Source organism: Leiobunum rupestre, chromosome 5 (assembly GCF_980474605.1).
Source record: "Leiobunum rupestre chromosome 5, qqLeiRupe1.1.hap1, whole genome shotgun sequence".
Lineage (NCBI taxonomy): Eukaryota > Metazoa > Arthropoda > Arachnida > Opiliones > Sclerosomatidae > Leiobunum > Leiobunum rupestre.
Genome location: NC_143388.1, coordinates 27,510,702 through 27,533,013, shown reverse-complemented (window position 1 = coordinate 27,533,013; position 22,312 = coordinate 27,510,702). Strand labels below are relative to the sequence as shown.

Here is a 22,312-nt window from a genome sequence, read left to right as displayed (position 1 = left end):
AAAATAGTGTCGAGAGAATAGGCACAGTATGGTTTTTATGGTAAAACATTTGTTTCAGTAATCAGGCAATTTTCAGAGTGTGTGAAATCACGCAATATGTTATATTTTTCTATGTAAATTTATTTAGTATGTGTATTATCAAATTGTCCCAGTTAGTTTAATAAAAAAATAACACATACACTTACGTCGTTAGATATATCGTATTCGCGTGATCTATTATATCTTGTAACCTTTGACCCCTTCGGCGATCTCTCTTTCCCTAAAGTTAATAAAAACCACCTATGTATAATGCAGCTAAATTACGCAAAAAAGTAGAACAGTCCATAGTAAAACGGGAGCAAAAAATCTAAACCGTAGCCAATTTAAAGTAATGATAAAACTAGGGACCAATAGGTCTTCGAGGATAAAATTAAAACGCGGAACTCGATAAGTTAAAGCAGAATTTAATGAAACGAAATTATCGAAATAGCGCTCAGAATCGGATGGCGTTTTCCTTATGAAAATCGAGTCAAATAAAAGCTAATTTCCATCTCCGTCTTTTAACGTGATAAATTGCACTTGGGAATTGTGGGTATAGCTATTTCTATGTATAAAAAATGGTTTGATAAAAAAAAAGTTTTTTTTTCTACCTGTAGGAGCGCGCAAAATTTGAAATTCGAGGTCAAAATGTAACTTCGTAAGGAAAACACCTCCAACGTGGGGAGTACAGGATTCTGATAACTTCGGTTCATTTACTTTGGTTTAAAGATAATAAAAGTTAATCTACTGGGTCCGAGTTTCGCGTTTTAATTTTATTCTCGAAGACCTATTGGTAATTGACGGATTTTGAAATGACTTTTTAGCGCGTGACACTACAGGTATATGTCTTGGGCACACAGCCTTCTTTGCGTGCTTTTTTGACCATAACATGTAGAGGAATTTTAAAAGCCGTCAATAGTATTTCGTAAAATTTATCATTACCTTAAATTTGTTAGGGTTTAGCTTTTTGGCCCCCTTTCTACTTGTTTGCGTAATTTAACTTTCTTCCCCTAGTCGACCTAAACCTTAAGGGGACTTTTAACCTTGATCAGCAATACTTACTCTTCTAGCTATTGTTCAAACCAAGTCGTAGTGGCGCGTTTTAGCTGAAGATTTTTTTATTTAAAATATACTCTTTTGAAAATTGGCTCAATCACTATTTGGTATCCCAACGGTAATTCCACATGGGTCTCTAGGATTGATCTTCATTAGGGCCAGGGCTTTAACATTGCTTTAGCTTAGTTTCGGGTGTCTTACATGTATTTAGTTATCTTATTACCATGGACTTTAAAGATTTTTAATATGTAGTGTAATTTTATAACAATTCCCCTGTTTTTAGAATGTGTCAAAACGCCTTTACAAGTGTTTCAACCGTATAGCACTGGTGTTCAGGGATAAGTTTACTACCAAGGACTGGCCTACTAACGCCATCTCTACAGAGTGCCTGCATAAGTGTTCTAAACACAATACATGCCGATTTTTATCGCAAATTATACCAGGATTATATCAGGAATTTATCTAAGTGTACACTTTGAATGTCTAAGTCTCCATTAGCACCGTGTTACGAAAGCGGCTCCAGAAACGGGAGGGGCTTAAATGACGTCAAATGTCAGACGTAAAGGGTTTGTTGAAATTCATTGGCTGGCTGCCGTTGCTAAGAAGACACTCGCAACAAACACCAGGAGAACGCAGCTAGCCTTTAAACAAGCTAACGCAGTGTTGTGTACAAATTTCGTTGGACGAGCCTTTACGCTGAATGTTTTACGGAAAAGGGGAAGATAATTTCCGAATTTTCTCCTTCCGACGGCAGCAGGCGCTAAAGCGTCTAACCAATGAAAAATGTACGCGAGAAAATGCACGACTTTTGACGGGTTGCGTTCTCCTTGTGTGGGGTGCTGTGTTTGTTGCTCCTAGCTCGCACGGAAAATAGACTTACCAGAAAACGAACTTAATAAACCACTGATTAGTTCTCACACTGAAGATTTTGAAGAATATGTCATGATCTTCGGAAAACTGGTCTAGTTCCGCGTTAAATTGACGTATTTAGATGATTAAAAAAGCGCAGAAAGTAAATGAGTTTTTTTCCCGGACAAGGCTTAATGTTGACTAGGAGCCAAGTTTACAATAGCAATCGAAAATCTCCACTTTAATCCCTGCCTGTTTCGATGATAATCATCAGGGCATTAAACAGTCCAAGCGAGGGGTAAGACAGTCTCAGATAATATGTACACCGAGTTCGTGCATAGAGCACTGTTTAAGGTACATATTTTCAAGAGTTCGCGAGTTCCATTTAGCACTGTCAAAGGTACGGCAGTGTACACCGAGTTCGCAGACTGTCTTACCCCTCGATCCAAGTGGACATATATAGTTTCTTCATTATATTAAAAACCGGGAACGTCAGACCTTCATTACACGCGATCCCTAATGTACTATTGGTGGATCTTAAAATTAATTTTGCTCGCGAAAATACGCCGTTATGTTACGGTATAAAAGCAGGTAAATATGCCTACTGTACCTCACAATGTAAAGGTACTGTCACGCACAACAACCTAATTTTAAAATTGGTCAATTAACCATCTTGATACCTATCGATTAAGTAGTTCACTCCACGCCGCAAACGAAGCTGGTGCTGCATGTGACTTCCAGGTAACGACGGTGAGAAATCTCCTTTCCAAGCAAATTCATATTGAAAATCAAAACGCTTCCATAATGAAAACTAACGTTCTATTCGTCCAAATCAGGGCAAATTATTGAACAGGAACATAAAAATTTACTATTCGTTTAGGAAACGAATCTAGGTGGCGTAACGGTGCTTGCTTCTCTGGGGTAGCGCCTATGATCTAGCGTCTGCTACAGACATATTAAAAAGTCATAAAGAACGTTCTTTTTCTTAAATAAACTTATCAAAATGTAAGCAAACGATGCAAAAATTACATTAAAATGTAAGTATCATTATTTATAAAGTCAAATATACGAATAAAGATGAGGAAAAACTAATAGCGTCTGCTTTAGCCGCTACCTATCTAGGTTTCAATGGTGAACCAAAGGGGGCATAGTGATAGTTTTCGGTCGCGAATTACAAAACACAAAGGCTACGTTCAGTAACGCTCAACGGTGAGTCCGTTGAGCATTTTGGAAACCGGTTTCTAATTATAAACACCCAAGGCACCACCTTAGGCCTAAGTCATCAAGCGACTTTTAAAGCCATTAATTCAGGTGGCTGGGTTACAATGCGTAGGAGGGTGGTTGCAAGACCTTCATTTGACGCGAGCCCACAGCTCCCTACACTAACTATTACCTTTTACATCAACAAAATTTTATGGAAAAGGAAACCGAAGAGCTTGAGGGAAACTCCTTTATTTATCTCCATCTACGAAACCTGATAGTCATTCTGCCAACAAAGAGCGTTAATAACTTGTCTGCAGTAGCTGGAGTATAGTATTTCGTCTATGTTTAATATAATTATACTAACACTCTTTAAGGAAAGTGTTATAAAGACATTTCCAGCGACTTGAGACCCAAATCGCAGGAATTAGCTCTAGTCGAATTAAGCCAGCGCATTTAAGCAGAGACTCTTTTGTTATGGCATAATTTTATGAGAGTTGTTTTCTTAAGCGTCTACTTATAGGGTCCCTAACCCGATTATGTTTCGGGGGCCGACCGGCGACATACTCAGCGAAATTGTGTTTTTACCGTTTACGAAAAGCCCGTTTTGCGTCCTAGGCCCGGGCGTTAAGCCTCGGCTGCGTTTCATATATTTGGACCCGGGCGAAAGCGCGCGCAGCTCCCTGCTTAGCCTCAAACATTATTGGAATTGACAGGCCGGTGTTGGGGATTCTAGCCCGTTTCTCATAAAAATTATCGTTTTCGGGGCTTTCGGCGACTACAGCGCCACTTTTAGCTCGGCGGAAGACGCGAAATTAGAATCGCATTTCTAGTAGAGGTACGCGATGTCCAAGGCTTAAGAATATATTTCGTAATAGGGAAATATCCAACTGGAGCCGTAATGTTTCCGTGTTGTTAGGCGATTGTAAACGTTCCGGGCTCCTTTTGTTTATGTTAGTTAATTTTTCTCGCGCAAACAAATTGGGGAATAAGGAGGGAGGGAGGGACGGTCGGGCGCACGTGCGGGGCCACGTGACCAACTTAGTATCCCGCCGGAATGAAGGGAAGGCGATAATCTATTGGTTCGAAGAGAGACTTATGAGGGGGCGTCCTCTGACGGCTACCTTCGTCACCTGGCCCTAAATGCGTCATTAGAGTCTTCATTCACCTTCATTCGATGCAGACAAACTGGGACGCTGCTGCTATCAAAACAGAAGGAGAGGGAACGGCCAACTTCGCTCGCTCTCTTTACCCGTGATCATCCCGCAGTCTCGTCCAAGGGTTTATTTTCGGAAATATCGGTGCTAGACCCACTTCTTATAATGACGGCAAAATAAACAATGAAAGTTAACGAAGAACTAATTGCTTCTGGGTCACCCACTTCTAATTATGGATGCTCAGTCATCAGCTCCCAATATTTTAGTTGGTTTTTTGTAAATGCAAATGAACATCGCTGGCCGTTAAAAGCATGTTTCTTGTAAATTGAAAAAAGGTCATTGTTACGAATTGAACATTTGTTACTTGAAATTGAAAAGGGACATCGATGTCCATTCAATTTGTTTCTTGTAAATGCCAATGGACATTAATGACCATTAAGTTTGTTTCTTGAAAATAGAAAAAGGGACGTTATTACCAATTAAACATGTTACTTTCCATCGAAATGAGACATTTATGGTCATTCAATTTGTTTCTTGTAAATGCATATGGACATCGGTGGTTATTCAATTTGTTTCTTGTAAATGCAAATGGACATCGGTGGTTATTCAATTTGTTTCTTGTAAATGCAAATGGACATCGGTGGTTATTCAATTTGTTTCTTGTAAATGCAAATGGACATCGGTGGTTATTCAATTTGTTTCTTGTAAATGCAAATGGGCATCAATGACCATGAAGTTGGTTTCTTGTAAATGCCAATGGACATCAATGACCATGAAGTTGGTTTCTTGTAAATGCCAATGGACATCAATGACCATGAAGTTTGTTTCTTGTAAATGCAAATGGACATCAATGACCATGAAGTTTGTTTCTTGTAAATGCAAATGGACATCAATGACCATGAAGTTTGTTTCTTGTAAATGCAAATGGACATCAATGACCATGAAGTTTGTTTCTTGTTAATGCAAATGGACATCAATGACCATGAAGTTTGTTTCTTGTAAATTGGAAAAAAGGAACATTGTATAGGCAATTAAAATGTTACTAGCAATTGGAAAAGGACATCGATGGCCATTAAAGACCGAGAACTGAGACAATTTCCACCCCTTTCATCCTGCACTTTATATTTTGACAACTTGATTGACAGCTCTGACAGCTTAAATGACCACTCGGACAATACTGGATATTGATTCTAATTATGTATTTTCTATTAAAAAACGGTCAAGCTGTCCACGCTGTCAAAATTAACGCACGAGAAAATTGATTCTCTGATTTCGGCCTTTAAGTTTGTTTCTTGCAAATCGAAAACGGGACATCGATGGACATTATAATCTTATTTTTTGCTCACCGAAAAATGTATCCATTAAGATTGTTTCTTGTAAATACAAAAGAGCATTGACGGTCATTATAAGCTTGTTTCTTGCAATCGGGAAAGGAGAGCGTCAATTGGCTATTAAATGAACATTCATTGGTTTCTTGTAAATGCAAATGGACATCGATGATCAATTAATTGACTTCTTGTTAATGAAAATGGACATCGATGACCGTTCAGTTTGTTATTTGTACATACAAATGGACATCGATTAGGCTTATTTTCTTTAAATCGAACATTGGTAACTTTTATAACCTTCTTTCTAGTTACAAATGCATATTGATGTTCAAAGGTCAAACGATTTATAATAAAATGAGATCCAATGTAGACTAGGTTTGTTTTGTATAGTCAACATTTTTACACGTTCTCTCTACAATGTTTTAGCTCGTGCAAGCAGAATAAAAAATCAAAAGTATCAAAAATTACAATCCGAAGTTATACAGGATGTTTCAAAATTTTATGCAAAACTTTAAGGAGTTGTAGGGGGTCAGTTGAGAAGTATGCCTGTTTTCCCTAATTTTCCTACGATGAGTTAAAAGAGCGCCAGAGCGCTTCAAAGTGCGACCTACTAGCCCCTGGAAGTAGGCTGAAAAAAAGTGCAAACCAAGCAGCAGAGAAATGCGAACATTAAGGTTTCGGTTCGTGTGATAGGTAAAAAAGGACTTTGTAAACATATCGAGGTAACCAGCGTAAAAAAGTAGACTTAAACAGTATTTAAAGTCCCTGCTGCTTGGTTTTGCGCTTGTTGGAGCCTACTTCCAGGGGCTAGTAGGCCACACTTTGAAGCTCTATGGCGCTCTTTTCACTCACCGTAGGAAAACGGGAAAACAACAGGCATACTTCTCAACTCATCCCTTACAACTCCTTAAAATTTTTGCATACACTTTTGAAACATACTGCATTTACTTATTTATAAACCATTTAAGAGTCTTACAAATTCATTATGTGATGTATTGTCTAAACGAATTTCAAAAACCAGCAAATAACATATATCTATATTGGATACGTTTATTGACTCTGTTCTTCTGATATTATTAAACACGTTTTCGATATAATTTACTTCTTTCAAATTTGCCGCCCAAAATCCCAAATTGTATCTCCGATGAGACGCGCACTACGTCTTTATGAGCATTTTTACAGTAATTGATGCAAGCTTAATTAATTTGTGCAATTTAAATAAAAATTGCTTAGTATAAAATTCAAAAGATGATTGACTATTTTTTAGTGTTATATTTTGTTAAAGAAGACCATAAAACATATGATAGTTTATTAGTTGGGTAATAGATGGCGCTTCGGTCCTCACCTTTAACTTTTTTCCTTTCTCAGTACAAGAATAAATGCAACTATTCGCGGAACTAAACCACTCTCGCTATTTCCTTAATATTAATACTTGACTCTAAACAAAATCCCACCTAAAAGGGTGTGTTAAGTATACGACTCCTCTTGTATAAGCTTTAAATATCAGGTTAGCTTTACTTTCAATTTTAAGAGATGACAACTAAAAACATGGTAGCGATATTATACGCGAATAAATACTAGAAACTCGTAGTATTAAATACTAGAAACGCGTAGTATTAAATACTAGAAACTCGTAGTATTAAATACTAGAAACGCGTAGTATTAAATACTAGAAACTCGTAGTATTAAATACTAGAAACGCGTAGTATTAAATACTAGAAACGCGTAGTATTAAATACTAGAAACGCGTAGTATTAAATACTAGAAACTCGTAGTATTAAATACTAGAAACGCGTAGTATTAAATACTAGAAACGCGTAGTAGTAAATACCAGAAACGCGTAGTATTAAATACTAGAAACGCTAAGTAGTAAACACTAGAAACGCGTAGTAGTAAACACTAGAAACGCGTAATAGTAAATACTAGAAACGCGTAGTAGTAAATACTAGAAACGCGTAGTATTAAATACTAGAAACGCGTAGTATTAAATACTAGAAACGCGTAGTATTAAATACTAGAAACGCGTAGTATTAAATACTAGAAACGCGTAGTATTAAATACTAGAAACCCGTAATATTAAATACTAGAAACGCGTAATATTAAATACTAGAAACGCGTAGTAGTAAATACTAGAAACGCGTAGTATTAAATACTAGAAACGCGTAGTATTAAATACTAGAAACGCGTATTATTAAATACTAGGAACATACCACACTCATTGAATTTTATCATACAATCTACAGTAATTAATTCATCTTTTAATTTAATGATAATATTTGGCCACCCATACGCGGAAAAGCACATTAAATCACTATTATTCGAAGGCGTGGCATCATAGCCTACATTCGGAGCCCTACCTCCGGTATTACAAGTCGAACGGTATATCATTAAAAATTCTTCCACATCCCATTAACGCCAGCAGCTCCTCTGCGGAATTAAAACTAATTATCCTTTTAAAATTCCTTCCCCCCTTTTCATACGGGCATTGTGGCATTCCATATGTTAATTACATTACATCCTCATTGTAAATAATCTTGAGTAATCTATGACTCAGGATAGTTGTTTAGGCTAATAACAACCAAACGGTTTTCTACATTTTGATCAAGAAAGTATTTATTTATAATTAGGGATAAAGAATATGTTGAGACCTAGGAGCAACAAACACAGCACCCCACACAAGGAGAATGCAATACGTCAAAAGTCGTGCATTTTCTTGTGTACATTTTTCATTAGTTAGAAGCTTTAGCGCCTGCTGCCGTCGGAAGGGGAAAATTCGGAAATTGTCTTCTCCCCCGCCTGTAAAACGTTCAGCGTAAAGGCTCGTCCAATGAAAGATGTACACAACACTGCGTTAGCGTGTTTAAAAGGCTAGCTGCATTCTCCTTGTGTTTGTTGCTCCTAGGTTGAGACGATCTACAGCCATCTTGGTCGAATTTTCCACCGGAACAAAAAGGGTGAGAGGGATTGCAGGAACGACGCTAAAAATCATCTCAACTACGCCATTCTCCCGAAGAAAATATTATTTATTCTTGCCAGATACAATTTATAATTTCTGCGCGTTATTTTTCTTTGTAAAACGAGTTTGGGACTAAAGCTCTCGCGATATCACCCAATTTTGCTTCCGACGCCTTAGCACTCTCTCCGTGACGTAATTTCTTTTTGGGTAGCTTTTGACGTACTAGTCTCTCAGACGAGACACTAACCACCAGATGGCGCCCAAAATATGGGCGTGGTTGGATAATCGAAAAGTTGGATAGATTGAAAAATAGCTTATATGGAAATATGTATCTGTTGAATGATATCAGTGGCTTAGCCTGGCTAATTATTTTTTTCCTCAAAATGTGGTAAGCCCTTGTTTTGGGCCCCATAATTACGGGGTCCTAGCAGTCTACTATAAGAGTAGGATGATAAAATACACGAAAAAGTAGATAAGTACATAATTAAAAGGGATAATATAGCTAAATCCTAAACAAATTTGAAGAAAATTAAAAACTTACTAATAACTCGTACCGATAGGTCTTCGAGCAACGCGAAACTCGGATCAAATAGATCTTCGAGTAATAAACTAAATTAAAAATAAATAAATAAGAGTGATATTTGGCATTATTTGCCTAAACTTTCTTCAAAACAAGAATCTGAAGAAATATAATTTTAAGTACAATCGAGTGAACCAAAACCAAAACAATCTGTGACGCGCGTACCTCGTGTGGTGCTCGCGTCAAACCACCCCGAAAACAAGCAAATTAATCACTCGAAGGTCAAAATTAATCAGTTATAAAATTGCTCGGACGTGAAACTAATTTCAATCGCGAGAGATTGTTCCTAGTGTCTTACGTAAAGAAAAACTTTAAATGATCGAAAAATATTTTCGTTTTTAATTCCCCGAATTGTATAAGTTACAACCGAACAAACATATCTGATAAACACCGATCGAGTTACTATAAAGATCTTCCGTCTCTGTCTGGGAATTAAACGCGATAACGCTGAGCGATGTTTGATGTAGTAGAAAAATAAAAAGTTAAACTATATCCGAGCGTAACAGATTTGCGAGGCTCGCGTTCTCTTTGTCTCCGACAAGCCTTTAACTTGTTCGTTGCGCCGGCTCTTGTTGCTAGCAGCGTCCTTTCGAATCAGCCAACATTTAAAGCTTCGGTTGGGTCGCATCCCACTTCGAAATTGCTCCTCTCTCTCTCAAAGTTTTTTCGGCCGTGCAGTGGAAGTTCGGCTTTAGTTTTTGCCGGCTTGAACGGGGCGAGGAACTTACCTCGCGCTCTGCCAAAGAGATTTTAGATAAAGACGTTATTATTGTTATTTGGAACTGACATTTTACTGTTAGCGCGCTTTAAAAATATGACTTTCCAAATTAGTGTTTACGCGTTTCTTCTTGGTTGTGCCTGCGCTGTTTTTGCCGAGACTAAAATCCCCATTGGTAAGTTTGCTATTAAAATAAGTATAATCACACGAAAATATTTCGTAAGTAATTCTTATTTGATATATCGAAACATTGAACAATTGACGGCCAGTTTCTGTTAACGCCATCATCAAGACTTTTTGCAATTTTAAATGGTCATTAATGATCTGATAGCATCTAATGACACGAAGGACTGGTCACAATCCTCCTACGCAATTTAACCTGGCCACCTGAATTAAAGCCTAGGGTGGTGCCTTGGGTATTAGCCTAGCTGATTATTATTATTATAATGTACTCAGAAAGTAGAATAGTTTAAACCAAAGTGTTGGAATTTAATTTGAATATTTCGATTATAATCTGATCGCGGATAATTTAAATTTTTCTTTAATAATCTAAAATATTTAGAAAAAAATATGGTAATATAAACAGAAGGTTGAAATATAGTTCCATCAAAAATTGTTCAAATTAATTCAGTTTTTTTAGACGAATCATTTTCCTATAGTTTCAAAGAATTTGAAATAGTAGTTAATTAACATACTTATATTAAATACAAAATAGACAATAAAATCGAACCCAATCAAATTTGTTATATATTACCTTCCGTATGTGACAAGCTATACCGTGTATAAAAACACATATGTTTTGTCAAAAACGTTGTCAAGGACAAATTTACCTTTAAATTCACTTTTAACGCGTATTTTATGTATATTAATAATCCTAATAGACGAAACCATTGTATCGTATCGTGCAGTACCCCCTGTAATGGTAATTACCCGTGATGCTTGAAAAAACGTAATGAAATTATCCGATGCATTTTTTTTTGAGACAGCAATGTGTCGGGCCTCCGACTGAATTTATAAATTCGTCAATTTTGGTACATACGTACCTTTGATATTAAGTTACTTAATACTTCGAATGCATTCATATCACCTACGGAAAAAATGCTAAAACGTGCTTTTGCATAAATGTACCTCTGCCACTCACAAATAGCGCTTACAAAGGTGCTCTATATACATCATAAAAGTACTTTTTTCTATACCAATTATAGGTATGATTCATGACTTTGAGGATGACTTGACGCAAAGGTCGTTCCAAGAAGCTTTAAACGCGTTAACGGGTCACGACCCAACGTACGAGTTGATCACGGAGAGAGTAAACGGCTCTGAGCATTATCAGGTGATCTTAGCTGGTAAGAATGAAACTTTTTACATTTATTCTTCGCGGTTTTGTTATTTAGGCAAAAGTAGTGTGGGTGCCTCAATGTTAACTACTTCAAAAAAATTTCGAAACAAAAAATTTCAATTTGGTTTTTGTTCGCACTATCAAGTTGTTTACTGGTTAAGATTTTATTTATAAAAAAGATCTTATTGGAGATTAGTCGAACTATCCTATACTCTATTCAAAGTTCATGGAACTTAAGAAATCTTAACATTGATTTGGTTCTCTATGGGTGGGCGTTAGTACACGGTTTCGTAAAATCGTTACGAATTTTTTCATCGATAATGCGAATAAACCCTTTATTGAGGGAGTTAAAACTAGTTTGACGTTTATGTGTGTATAAGCTTTTAAAACGGATGAAATGTTATAGTTGAAACCTGTTTATTCCTAAAATGGTTCTATTTTACTTTTACCCTTGCTTAATGCTTATGTCATCAACAGTTTTCTTTTAAGGCGTTAGATATTTAGATATTGGATATCTTTATGTTTATTCTAGAAACTTTTAAGAGATTTATAAATTTTAAAGTAATATATTTTTTATTTGTTCGCATATTTTGGTCATAACAAAAACGAAATCTGCATAGCGTGGGCTTTTGGCAGGCCAACTGTACGGCTCAGACAGTTTTAACAGGTCTAATAGCAGACTGAAGTGTTTTGGAATCGCCGTAATAAGCTAAAATTACCAAAAGACAATATAAGTGTGTGCTTTTACAGCTAGAGGCTGTTAGGGGGTACAAGGGTTCGCTTGTTTTATCAAAAGGTTCAACCAGGCGTTGCGTCAAACTGCGCGCGTCGCTTCACAAATATAAGTCCAATAGGAAAAGTCAACGACGTAAGATTTAAATCTATGTTCTTCACAAAGACCAGTTCTTCGGAGAGCCCCAAAGATCAAATATAGAGGTCAGCGGGGGTCAATGGTATTAGTTGTTTTGACCATCACTTTCGTTTAGTAAATTTCGATTTAATTATAGATTATGTCAGCTAGGAGCAACAAACACAGCACCCCACACAAGGAGAGCGCAACCCGTCAAAAGCCGTGCATTTTCTTGTGTACAATTTTCATTGGTTAGACGCTTTAGCGTCTGCTGCCGTCGGAAGGGGGAAATTCGGAAATTGTCTTCCCCCTTTTCGTAAAACGTTCAGCGTAAAGGCTCGTCTAATGACATTTGTACACAACACTGCGTTAGCGTGTTTAAAGGCTGGCTGCGTTCTCCTTGTGTTTGTTGCTTCTAGATGTCAGCCTCTACCGATTGTGTAATGATTAATGATAGTGATTCTAATTTAATTTAATTTAATTTAATGTATTATATTATATTATATTAATAGCCACAAAATCGACCTTTCCGTGTTACCGTATCTTTTGGGTCCCGTAACCACCCTGTCAAGTTCAAGTACCGTGTAATTCTATACCCTTAACCCTATTGAAACTGGCTACGTTCCAGGGCGATTCTGGACCTAACGAGGTCCTTCAAATTCGAACCCTTAGCTTTCCCGCCACATGAAATATTGAATTGTAAAAGTCGCTTGAAAGACGGGCGTTGTTTATCTAACATCCGAAGCGTCTCAATCTCTTCCAAAATAGTTCTTTTAAAGTTCCTGCAGCGAAATCTCGACTCGATTATTCCGTACGTAGGCGTTTCGCTGGGCCCACATACGATAACATCCGCCGAGAGGGGCTCAGCTCAACCACCAAGTTAGCTTTCTATTTTTTCGGCATTGAGATGAGGCCGAAGGAAGTTACGAGTTAAATGCTTCTAGAGGGGGATTCTGGGGAAATTAGATACGCTAGTTAGCGTTGCGCCACTCAACCTAATAAATTTAATCCACTGGGAAGCTCTCTTTGAAGTTGCTAGAAATTGAAATAGCGCGGATTTCACCGACGCCGCCTTATTATATTAACTTTCGCGTTGTTAATAATAAGCTACGCCTAAATTACTTCGACACAAGATGCTGTCGAAAATGCTTACGTCGCTCTGTTATACTCGATTCTGTCTATCTTCCATTTCATATCTTACTTCCTGTACCATCAATTTATTTCCCATAGCTGTTTTCGTGATTAGAGAAGCTAGTACCGAAATTATTAGACCTAATTGTTTAATTTTGCAGTTGGCTAGATTAGGGAATTTGTTTACGTGTTTCGTGATGGTTATCCTTAAAACATGAAAGCTCATTTCGTGATTTATATTATCTCGGTGCTTTTTTAGGTCGGATTTCCATTCGCTTCGCGGAGCCTTCTTGTTTTGTCACGATTCGTATAGTTGGGGTTCGAGAAAGTCGTGAACCTTAGAACCTGAAGAACACTCAAAATAGAATGTTTCGAGGGCGATGAAGAATTTACTACCCCGTGGAAAAAAAGGCTTTATTTACGTTAGACAGGGGTAGATGTATTTTTTTTATTTTTACCCGCCTTCAATCTTTTGGTATCGCTGTTGTACGGGGCTAAAGGGATAGAACAACATTTAGGCACTCCATACTTTATTTTAAGAAGGGTACACGAGAAAGAAAACACTATGTTTGAACATTAACGCGTATTCCAACTCGTTTAGCTACCAGATTGTTGCAAAAAGATGTTCTGGCTATCGTCGTCCCGTCCACCCGGGATGGTTTCACAGCCCTGGTGGCCTTGTCCAACAACGTCCAAGTACCTCTAATAAGTCTTTCGGACAATTCGGCCGAACAGGCCACGAGAATGTTGATCAACGTAGGGCCCAACAACCTAAGGGCCGTCTTGGACGTCATGAGATTCTATCGATGGTCTGACGTTGTTTACTTTTATGACAAAGACGATGGTAAGTCTCCAATTACATGATTTCTCTGTTCAAATGGGCCTCGTACTTACTATCGCGTTGTTTAAAAATATTTAGGAAGACTGCAACATCTGCTAAATATTGGATCGGGCGCGTTGAAATTGAACATTTTGGAGAAACGTAAGCTAGAAAAACCGGAGTTTGCTGTTGGTCTGTTGCACAAGGTTGAGAATGATAATCCGAATACTATCATCAATGTGCTTCTCGATGTGAAACCCAGTTGGGCGGCTCAGGTACTCGTTTCGCACGCTCGTTCGCCTTCTAGCAGCAAGAAGAACTTTCATTTTTTGGTTTTTGATCCGGTATATCTTCGTTTTCTCCGAGTCTATTTTTAAACAAGAATGTATTTATTTATACCAGGAAATTATATAAACACTTGGAATGTCTAAGGAAGACTATGGTGGTTCTTATAATAATCATAGAATTGGGCGTGGTTTACAGTTACGATTGCAGCTATACAATGATTTTGAAAAAATGCGCAAGCAAACGTCTAACATTCTACGTACTAGATTGAGTTTCGCCTGTTACTCCAGAAGAATTATCACAGCACGGTGCCAATGAACTTTTAGGCATTCCAAGTGTATACATATATAGATTCCTGTTTATACTTAAAGGGACTTTCAAGGGAGAGCGGGGGGGGGGGGCGGGAGTTTGAAGTCCATTTAAGTCATTCGGTCGCCATTCTTCGCATTTACAGAGCTACACACTGATGACGTTTCAATGAAGTTTTTTGAATCGACTTCCAACCCCTCACAGCTCTCTTGAAAGTCCCTTAAACTTAGGGATAATGATTATGTTGAGACGGGCACCATGGTCTATTTATCCTCCGTAACGAGGGGGTTGAAAAAACGTCACCAGCGTGCGTTCCAATCACGTTGGAAGACGGCAGTATTAGGGAACCAAAAAGATAACTGACTTATTCAATTGACTTTTAAGAGCATGAGCATATCGTCAGACTGGTATGTTAAAAATCGTCTCAAAATAATAATTATCCTTATACATAAATAACTGCATTCTTAATTTAAAGTTGGCGAGAATTCTAGAGTTTTCTTTGTCCCGCAGGTTGACCACGACTTCTTATCGAAAAGCGTCCGAGAATCCAGAAAGTTAAATATAACCGTGCTGGGTGCTTATAATCCTAAATCGCCCATTGTCGAGCAGAGGCTGGCCGAAACTAGATCAACGTCATCTAAGGAAGACTCAAAAGTAATTATGTTTAACTCTTTTAATTTAATCAATCTTGTCTAAAATTATTTTACGTACGTATAGACCAAAGCCCTTTTGGCTTACGACACGGCCGATCTTCTGGACGAAGGTTTTTCACGACTTCTGCAAAATAAACGAGAAGCCCTTGTCCCATTACCGAAGTACTACAACAACACCTCATCGAAATTCGCCAACGGGCCTTTGGTCAAGCAGTTCATTACCGATGTAGGTCCCATCAGAAGTCTATAATACATTTCTTACGAGAAAAGTATTCATATCCACGTGAAAGGTGTAACTTCGCAGGTTCCTGTTGATTTTTCAAAAGACGTTTCGAAACTAAAAATTGTGATCATATACACTGATTTCCTAAGTCTATTACATTTTTCGATTTAAAATCCTAGGTGGAGACTTCTCACGTAAATGAAATATATTATAAACTCATCGTCTCATCAAGTCCTTTTTGAATATGAATTAGCTTTTTCTTATAACAAAGAAGCCCCTGACATCAGAAGTTCAATTATAGTTGCTGGATTTTACTTTGCTAAGCACACGATTTGTGTTTTAAAATGGCAAATCCTCTGCTTAGAGACCAAAATTCAACAGCTAATGAACTAATTTGATTGGCCGCTAGGTGGCTCTTTGTAAAGCTAATTATTTTACTTCAACAATTACAACGAGTTACTTTACAATAATAGACCTTCGTTCAAACTGGACTTACGGGTCCCATTCAGCTAGACGAAATTGGACAGAGAAGAGGAATGACCATTTACATCTCGGAATCTACTCCCACCGAACCAGTCGATGTAATTTCGTATGTTTTATTACCACGTACACTTTTGTGAATTTTTCCCCCTATATATTCAGGCATTTACATGGACCAAGCAAAAAGGTTTGATTGTAAATAATCCGGCCTACGCTATGGAGAAGAATTTCTTGTCCGAAAAGAAAACCGTAATCGTCACAGCTTCATTGGTACTTAACATTGTAAGGCTCGTTTTCAGTGGATTTCTTACTTACGATTATTTCCAGACAAGCCCTTATATGATGCTAACTGGCGATAGTCAAGCAACGGGAAACGATAGATTCGAAGGCTACAATAAAGATATGATTGACTTGATCGCCAATGACCTCGGTATACAATACGAAATCGCGCAAGTACCCGATGGCCGATACGGCAGTAGGGACACCACTGGAAAATGGAACGGAATGGTTGGCGAGTTAATCAGCCACCAAGCGGATATTGCTTTGGCCGACCTGACCATTACGTCATCGCGCCAAGAAGCTATCGACTTTAGTATTCCATTCATCACGGTTGGAATCAGCATGCTGATTAAGAAACCGGGCGGCGAAGGCAACGAACACGGACCTTCGGCGTCTTCCTACTTTTTCTTCTACATCTTCACTATGGACGTCTGGGGCTGCATTTTAGTTTCCTTCATCGGCGTTGGGGTTTTGTATTTTTTCGTCACCAAACTGACTACGGTCTACATCGATTCCCGAACTGGCATCAGAAGACACCTGGGTATCATGGACAGTCTATGGTTTGCCTTCGGATCCTTACTTCTTCGTAACACTGGCATTTACCCCAAGTAATTACGCATTAATGGAATTGTAGAATGTACGTTAATTACTGTTTTGTTAACGCGTTAAATTTTACGCGAAGGTCAATCTCTTCTCGGCTGTTGACGGCAGTGTGGTGGTTATTCGTCATTTTCATCGCGACGCTTTACATTGGAGGACTCGTTTCTATGTTGTTGGTTGAGTTATTCGGCAGTGGTTCGTGGAATAATTATAAGGCATTGTCTTCCAAGACGACGTATTCTATCATTGAGGTAGTTTTTTCAAGCGATATAATAATAGTGTTGAAAATGTTGAAACACTGTCTGCACTTTCAGGAGTCCGTAAGAACTGGAGTTCCCGAAATAGGTTGTATCAACGGTGGTTCGACCAGAGCTTTCTTCAAGGTAGGTCGATCTTGATTATAAATTTGATGGAAGGTGGTGGAGGGGCTAGCATTCTCGCTCGCAGCTCAAAATAATCATCAGCTAGGCATTTACCCTAGGCCCAAGTCATCTATAGCGACTTGTAATGCATTTATCCCAGTTGGCTGGGGTTAAATTACGTAGGACGGTGGTGGAAAGCCCTTCATGCCACGCGAGCCAACAGCTCCCTGACCTTCTGCGTTGGTTTTCAAATTTTTAATTAGTTGTTTTACCTTTTTGGAAGCATTCGAACACCGTCATTTACCAGCGGCTCAATTCAGTTTTGAACGATAATCCAGAGTACATGGCTACAAGTAATAAAGAGGGTTTAGATCGTGTGCGAAATGGTGGTGGCCAATACGCTTTCCTGATGGAGTCTTCCACGGCTGAATATGTTAGCTACAAAAATTGCGATGTAACCGTTGTTCCTCAACATCTTGACACTAAAGGATACGGAATTGGTTTTCCTAAAGGTTCGCCATACAGGTTGGTATTTTTTTTAAATTTGTCTATGAATGTAATAAACATATTATGGTTCTTCACAGGGAGCCATTCAATAGGGCTCTACTTAAGCTGATGGAAACTGGGGAATTACAAAATCTATACTCGAAATGGTGGATTGCCGGAAGCCCTTGTTTCAAGAAGCAAGAAAGAAGCTATTTGGTAATCGATTTCGAGATGAAATATAGCTGATGATAATTCATTTCTAGGAATTTTAACTATGAGAAGCTCATGGTAGCTCATATACAGTACTGGATAGAAATGTGTTTTAGGTTCAATAGTACTTTAGAAATTAAGGGGTTTTTGTGGGGCAACTTTTGGGTCTTACAGAGTGTTGAGAATTTTAATAACCTTATTAACCTCCAAATCTTTATTGTAGGATTTATATCACACATCCATGACGCTTAAAAATGTTGGAGGGCTATTCTATTGCTTAATTACCGGAGTAGTTTTAACCCTTTTCATCACTGCTATAGAATACTGCATCAAGAGACGCAGGAGAGGACATCATAGTGTAAGTATTATAGACTAAGTAGAATTGTATAGGCGAAGTCAGGCAATGATCAAGGGGTCGTAATGCAATGAGGCAAAGTAGATAGCACCTACAATTCAGTTTTGTAGTTTTGTTCAAAAACGATTTTATAAGATCCACACGAACATCTTTGAGGAAAAAAAGGATCAAACAGGGTACTGTTAATCTTACTATCTCGCAAAGCTTGGGGTGTAAAAAGATCTGTGACCCCTTGAAACTTGCTTTCTTAAATAGCTAAATCATATTTCTTCCAAAGGTGGCCTTAACTCAGATTTCCAAAGGTGACTCAGGTGATTTAAATGGTGATCGTGATGTTCATCATAGCTCCTTGTAATTGAAAAAAAAAAAGACTGAACTTTTTAAAACATTTTTCTCTATGAATGAAACACCAAAGTTGTGCTAAAATAGGTCTGCGAAGATAGCCACGAAACGTCATAACTAACAGTTTTATATAGCCACACCGGTAAAATATTTATACATTCTAGTATTTTAAATAGAACATTTTTAATGGAATGCTATAGACAAATTCCCTCATTTTTTATATTATTACATCAAAACAATTGTCATCCCTTTACTGGTTTATTTTTAAACTTTTCCCACGATTCTTTATCAATTTCCGAATGAATTTGTGCGTTTTCTAATAAATCTTCAATTTGAAGCCACTTAAACTGAGGGAGATTTTGAACTTCATATTTCTGAAATAGATGTTAATTGTAAAACCAAATAGTCTGATAAAATTTCAATTATTTGTAAATGAGAGTACTTTTTTCAACGCTACAGCTACACAATGATTATCATCTAATAATGTTTCTTGAAAGTACCAGTCTGTCATTAACTGACGATCAATATACAATTGGGTATCAGATACCATGTTTGTTGTCACCAGAGATGCAGTGTTACATCTAAAACTCAACCGTTGTAAGTTGAAAGATAGCCCACTACCCTCCGCTTTCACGAAACTCTCCTTAAGGCTCTGTCAAAATTTAATTCAGGTTTAGAAGTACTTAAATTATAAAAAAACATCCCTAGATTAATTTTACCCATGTCCTGTAAAATCTTTTAGCTTGCTCCTTTTCTGGAACAGGGCCACAAATATAATCCCATTCGAAGTTTGTAAACTTTCTATGCATCAAATTAAAGAAATCAGGTAGAGGTTGCCTTCCTTTATAAATTATAGTACCAAAATTTAAGATGATAAATATTTGGTAAGTATTGAAATAAGGCACCTTTATAGTTATGATCCATAACATCAATACCCACAGGCGTACATGGTTCTGCTGCCAAAACGCAAATATTCCCTTGATGTGAAACATTGAAATCGTACAACTGGTGTTTCAAATTGTGATTTTCTAATAGGAAAGGTCTTTCTTTTTCATCCCTTTTAAGAAGAATTTGATTGTAAGGAATACCAAGGACTTCATTGCAAAGTTTCCTCATTAGCAATCTTCCTACCTAAACTAAATATTATCGGTATATGAAATAAATTGACATGTAGATAAATAAAATATGTATACCAAAGATGCTTTCGTGTCTTCCTTAAAGACAAATTTCTCTATTCTACACTTCTCTTCTGGCTGTATTGCATTGATCGCTAATTCCCATTCAATTTTCTTTGGGCACCATTTAGCTACATCAAAGGCCCAACGTACAGGAAGGGATATGGTTGACATTATTTATAACTTCTAGGATTTTGTTAATTTTGAATTCCAAAAACATAATACAACATATAAATTTAACATTCTAAAATATTTTCGCTAAAAATATAAAACACTTATAACCACCGAGAAACCACGGCAAAAATTTACGCAGATCATATTCATAATTAGACTAGTCACGGCCAACGCGAGCCGATCTAAGCGATAATTATATCCGATATAAGTTGGCCGTAAACTAGTGCAGACGACGCAAAGCTGTAATTTCAGCAGGGGTTTTCAGTATACTGTTAACACATAATTGTATAAATTATAATCTTCTAGTTTTTATTTATTAAATTATTTATTAATATTTAACATCAGAAATACATGATAAATTCATACAACAAACTCTCAACTTTTAACTTTGGGCTTGGTATTAAGTCTTCAAAAATTGGGTAGGACCCAGCACCTTTCTTCTTTCCCGCATAAAGTTCTGATGAATTGCGCTTCATGACTATATTTTTGAAAATAAGAACTATTGTCATTTCATTTTAATGCAATCATTAATTAGTGGATTGATTAATTAATTCATGGTTTAACACAATTGCAACGAACCTTTCCAGTTTCCACCGGTGGTTTCAGCTGGGTTTCAGACGGGCGGAGCAAGAGGGCGGAGAGAAGGGGCCCGGGTGGGCACTAAAAAATTCAACTAGTTTATTTCAATAATATATTTTTCATTTTCATTTGTACGATCTATTTATTCTTTACAGTTCTGTTAAGTTATTTTTGATTGAAAATTACAGAATCATTACAAACATTGAAAATGCTTTTAATAAATTAATCATGCGTGCCCCAAATGCATACTAAATCACCCTAGGCACGGTTTATAGAATTCTATAAACCGTGCCCTAGGTTGCTAGAGACGCTAAAATGGTCCAAGGTGAACATGGACTAAACACTATATAACAATGGAAAGCCACCAACGGTGAAAATATTACAGTAAATGGACAAGGGTTAAATTAAACCGTTTTAATTTGAAAAAAAACGTGGTACTTCGACCTGCGCACAGTCTCCTCTCAAAAATATCTCGGAGTGTCCTTAACAGACACCTTGGAGTGGTCCACCCACATCAACCGTTTCATTGCCCAAGCCGCTAGGCCCCAGGGTTTCATCCGCCGACACTTGTCCCGCTGCTCTACTGTCCTTGCCAGGGCTGCCAGTTGGGCGGTTTTCCAGCCCAATTGGGCTACTTTCGACAGTCATTCACGATAAATTTATCGTTGGGCTATTGGGCGATTTTTTGGGCTAGTCGATAGACTCCTCACTCTTCGGGATAGAATTTATTTTTAGCAATTGATGGAACTTATTCTTCTTTATTATTTCTTTCTGAAAAACTATCGTCTGCAATTATGTTTTTACTCCTATTAGCTAGACGGCTCTCCATGGGGTCTATACATATAATACATTTTTTATAGTGGCATTTTTCTGTGCAGGTGCGTGTTTAGTTTTACCCTTAACTGCCTTCCTTATTGCTTATTTCTACATACAAAGACCCTAATATAGTTATATAGCCTAGGGTGCTGGTAAATAGGGGAGGGGATAAAGAAAGACCCGAATACGGTTTTAGGTCATTTTCATATTTGCGATTGGAACTTAAGAGTCATCATCTCTTCGGTATTCGACTTACCTCGTTTTTATTTTTAGTTTAGGAATTGCATGGGATTAGACTTGTTAGAAAGCATTTTATACGTCGGGTTTGGATTATCAAGTGAAAAGGTTATTACAATGTTTAAAAATTAGCCAAACTTTCAAGAAAATAAATGATAATCATAAAATTTGTCATAGATCTAGAGTAAAATTACTTTAAAAAATGCCAAGATAAAATTGAATTCCCTGATTTTTCCTCGATTTTTTATAAATTCTTAAAATTCCCTGATTTTCTCTGATTTCTCTAACGTGTGGCAAACCTGAATAAACAAAACTCCCTAAAATAGTTACTTCGTAATTGAACGAAGCTCTCACTGTGGATGGAGAGTTACGTTTGGCCGACCACAAAATACACGTTACGCCGACTGTCCATTTGGCCGACTGCACATTTGTCCGACTGAGAAGTAGGACAAATGGACAGTGCATTAGACCGACTGCTCAATTTTCCGACTACTCATTTGGCCGACCTCTCATTTGGCCGACTGCTCATTTGGCATTTGGACGATACTAGGTGCGTTTGGCTAGGTACTGTGCTCTAGGTCGCGTTTTAGAAGGCCCAGATTGGTTATGAAGAACGGGGCTGGGGGGCGCCGGTCCGCCCCCCCCCCCAGCGCTCGAGCGAAGTGAGTGCGCGGCGCCGTCAGGCGCCAATACTTAGAATACATTGCTCGTTCTATAAGTCAACCTAACACTAAAGACATATATA

General features: G+C 37.6%; 2 protein-coding genes across 3 annotated transcripts; one reads left to right on the top strand and one right to left on the bottom strand.

Moving 5' to 3' along the window:
- Positions 1–9,585: 9,585 nt before the first annotated feature.
- LOC149944027 (glutamate receptor 1-like) lies at positions 9,586–18,779 on the top strand. The gene is made up of 15 exons (XM_090174735.1): positions 9,586–10,037; positions 11,068–11,208; positions 13,784–14,026; positions 14,102–14,346; positions 15,107–15,250; positions 15,314–15,475; positions 15,946–16,053; positions 16,115–16,222; positions 16,280–16,839; positions 16,914–17,082; positions 17,146–17,214; positions 17,477–17,718; positions 17,778–17,895; positions 18,113–18,247; positions 18,522–18,779. Exons 1-15 carry the CDS (start codon positions 9,959–9,961, stop codon positions 18,597–18,599), a joined length of 2,601 nt encoding a protein of 866 aa, XP_090030861.1. The 5' UTR covers positions 9,586–9,958; the 3' UTR covers positions 18,600–18,779.
- Positions 18,780–18,828: 49 nt separating this feature from the next.
- LOC149944026 (L-aminoadipate-semialdehyde dehydrogenase-phosphopantetheinyl transferase) lies at positions 18,829–20,088 on the bottom strand. Of its 2 annotated transcripts, none has more exons than XM_090174736.1 (5): positions 19,780–20,088; positions 19,492–19,717; positions 19,306–19,427; positions 19,029–19,238; positions 18,829–18,960 (listed from the first exon to the last, which is right to left on the bottom strand). In XM_090174736.1, the coding sequence occupies exons 1-5, from the start codon at positions 19,933–19,935 to the stop codon at positions 18,829–18,831; spliced, it is 846 nt and encodes a 281-aa protein (XP_090030862.1). In that variant the 5' UTR covers positions 19,936–20,088. The 2 variants fall into 2 exon arrangements, with proteins under 2 accessions (XP_090030862.1, XP_090030863.1); XM_090174737.1 differs by having other exon boundaries at positions 19,492–19,722; positions 19,780–19,912.
- Positions 20,089–22,312: the final 2,224 nt, after the last annotated feature.